At 44.0% G+C, this 2,500-nt stretch overlaps 1 protein-coding gene across 1 annotated transcript in view; it reads right to left on the bottom strand.

Moving 5' to 3' along the window:
• Window positions 1-2,500, bottom strand: part of LOC137971437 (uncharacterized) — a 178,359-nt gene that overhangs the window by 100,884 nt on the left and 74,975 nt on the right. Inside the window, 1 exon segment of the mRNA XM_068818265.1 lies at window positions 1,802-2,500. This exon segment is cut by the window's right edge and continues 263 nt beyond it. Within this exon segment, the coding sequence (XP_068674366.1) occupies window positions 1,802-2,500 (699 nt within the window).

The following is a 2,500-nucleotide window of genomic DNA, read 5'->3' on the forward strand; positions in this document are numbered from 1 at the left end:
GCCATGCATTTCAGCACTGAAATAATGTCGCCAAGCTCGTTAGCTTCAGAATTGTTATATTCCTCTTGCTGAATAGCCGAACCGTAAAGATTCCGCTCCGGTGATTCTCCAGTGTCTAAATCCGTCTACTCCATAAAGATAAAAGGTAATTTTAGTCACCCGGGAAACCACACGACGATCAGGCTAATGGCGATGTGTCTTGTTTTCTACAGCACGAAGCTGGCGCGACAATAACAGTTGGCCAATCGGAATACGCTATTCGAGATTCAAAACAATAACAAACGATGGCGTTGCGTCTAGGGTGAAAATTGGCCTTTAAATTGGGTACTAACTAGTGACTTATTGACCTCTACAGACATGCGACGCATACAAAAGTACAAGGAAAAAACAGGGTTAGCCCAGTGATTAGAGCACTCGCCGTCTACTGGGCCCTGGGATTGATTCCCGGACTCAAAGTCATGGGTAGGATGAGTTTGTTTGTTCATTTGTTTGTTTTCTACTCTCCTCCGCCTGGTTTTCCTTTCTCATCGAAGACCACATTTGATTTATAGAAAAGATTATTTTCCTGCTCTGGAAGCATAACGTGATTCAAACAACTACCGACTAACTGTAATAACAGTATTTAACAGAGATATATCAACGTTATTAGAATGTCTTCATCAGTCGAGTGTTTGATTTACTATTGGTCACTTGATCCTAAACCACGTCGCCATTTTAGTGATGAGTTTTATTTTATCTGCTTCACTTTGGTACGATTTGGCCTTGCTTACAGTCTTCCCGATTATAGGAGTACGTGCTCTCGGTTGAATAAAGTGATCATCATCAGAATTATTACTATTATTGAATATAAAAAAAATTGGAAGCGTTTTGTGATTTTGATTTTGCTTATCCTGGAGTTGTACGTGTGAACAAGCCCGTTACGTCCAAGGTCCCCATAACTGCGTGCAGCTGGTGGCTATGTTGAATACAAGAGTTGCTGTTCCTTCCAGGTGCAGTTCATAAACGCAGTAGATCGAATCGTTCAAAGATTAGCTCTTAACACAATGACAAGACGACCGCTAGGACAAAGCAACACCAAAAATAACCAATATTTTTAAAAACTGAACTACGGATATAGGATTTCCAACGTTTTCATTGGCTCGCCGGACACAGGCTATCCGTTCGTATACCTGCTGTACCTAATTTGGTCAAGGAACGCGTCAGCCATAAAGCGAGCTGAAAACATTTTTGCATTTCTGAGAAAAAAATAAGGTCGACAAAAGCCGGTTTGCACCGGAATTGACCAAGACAGAAATCGATGCTTCAATGGAAGAGTTATTGATACTGCCTTGCTAGATATAAAATGATTATAACCAACTCCGGGCTAAGCGCCTCGTTAGTTGTCTATCACTTCATGTCCAATAATAATTGTTAATTATTAGTTTCACCGATGAGGAAAAATAGTCAATGTGCTGCACGTGCGGTTTGCACGTTTCTTTGCTATACTAGCCAATTCAATCACGTCAAATAACCTAATTGGGCGTTTTGACAAAAACGTGAGCATTCAACAGAGAATCTTTCGTTCTCTATCTTCACTTGAAAACCATTCGCATCAATCCAATTGTAGGAAATTCCGCCTCTACCGTGTTGCGTGAACCAAGGTCAAATATGAAGGCTATCGAGAACACTTATCATTGAGAGTAAGTGCTGACGTTATTAACGAGATCCACGTTTCCAGATGGAAACAAATTTAGCCTTACTCGACACAGAGAGTTAAGATGTTTTCTCGTAATCAAATCAATGAATTTTGGCTGTATCTCACCTATCTCCCTCCATCTGACCAATTACAATCGATATACGTGCTTTGGTGTCCCCCGGGTTTATAACAGCGAGCTGTGCACCACCATACAGCTGCAACTCGTCCAGTTCCAAGTCTGTTCCATTAGATACCAGATCCTCCTCGTCCAATGTTAACCAAATCCTGCTTGATCCACCCTGACTGAAATCGCTGTAACTGGCACTAAGATTAGCCCCAGGAGTGCGAGGTATCCGTCCCATCGCGTTCGCGTACAACGTCCTGTTTCGAGCCCATACCGTTCCATTGGTAATCTCCTCGTCAATAAGAGGCCTTTCCGCGTGTGCTGCATCATCGATGCGGTCATGACCATACGTCGCGTTCATACCCGGCACATTCTCAACGAAGACTGTCCCTGGACCCCCCGGCTCGTAGGGACTTGCTCCACCTGTTGCAAGAAAACGCCCTAGGAAGTGGTTTTCTCGGTAGTACAAGGAAATGCGACCAGCACCACCCCCACCCCCGTTCCCGGAGTCCTCGTCCCCACCAGAGACGTCTATTTCACCATCACCATGGATTCGTGACGTATAAGCAAGAATACTTCCACCACTGCCACCACCGCCGCGCGTTGCACGAGAATTGCCCCCACGGGATTTCAACTGTCCGTCAACAACAAGTGTGTCATGCGCAATGATTTTGAATCGTCCTCCTCCTAATCCACCAGTG

This window comes from Montipora foliosa, chromosome 9 (assembly GCF_036669935.1).
Source record: "Montipora foliosa isolate CH-2021 chromosome 9, ASM3666993v2, whole genome shotgun sequence".
Lineage (NCBI taxonomy): Eukaryota > Metazoa > Cnidaria > Anthozoa > Scleractinia > Acroporidae > Montipora > Montipora foliosa.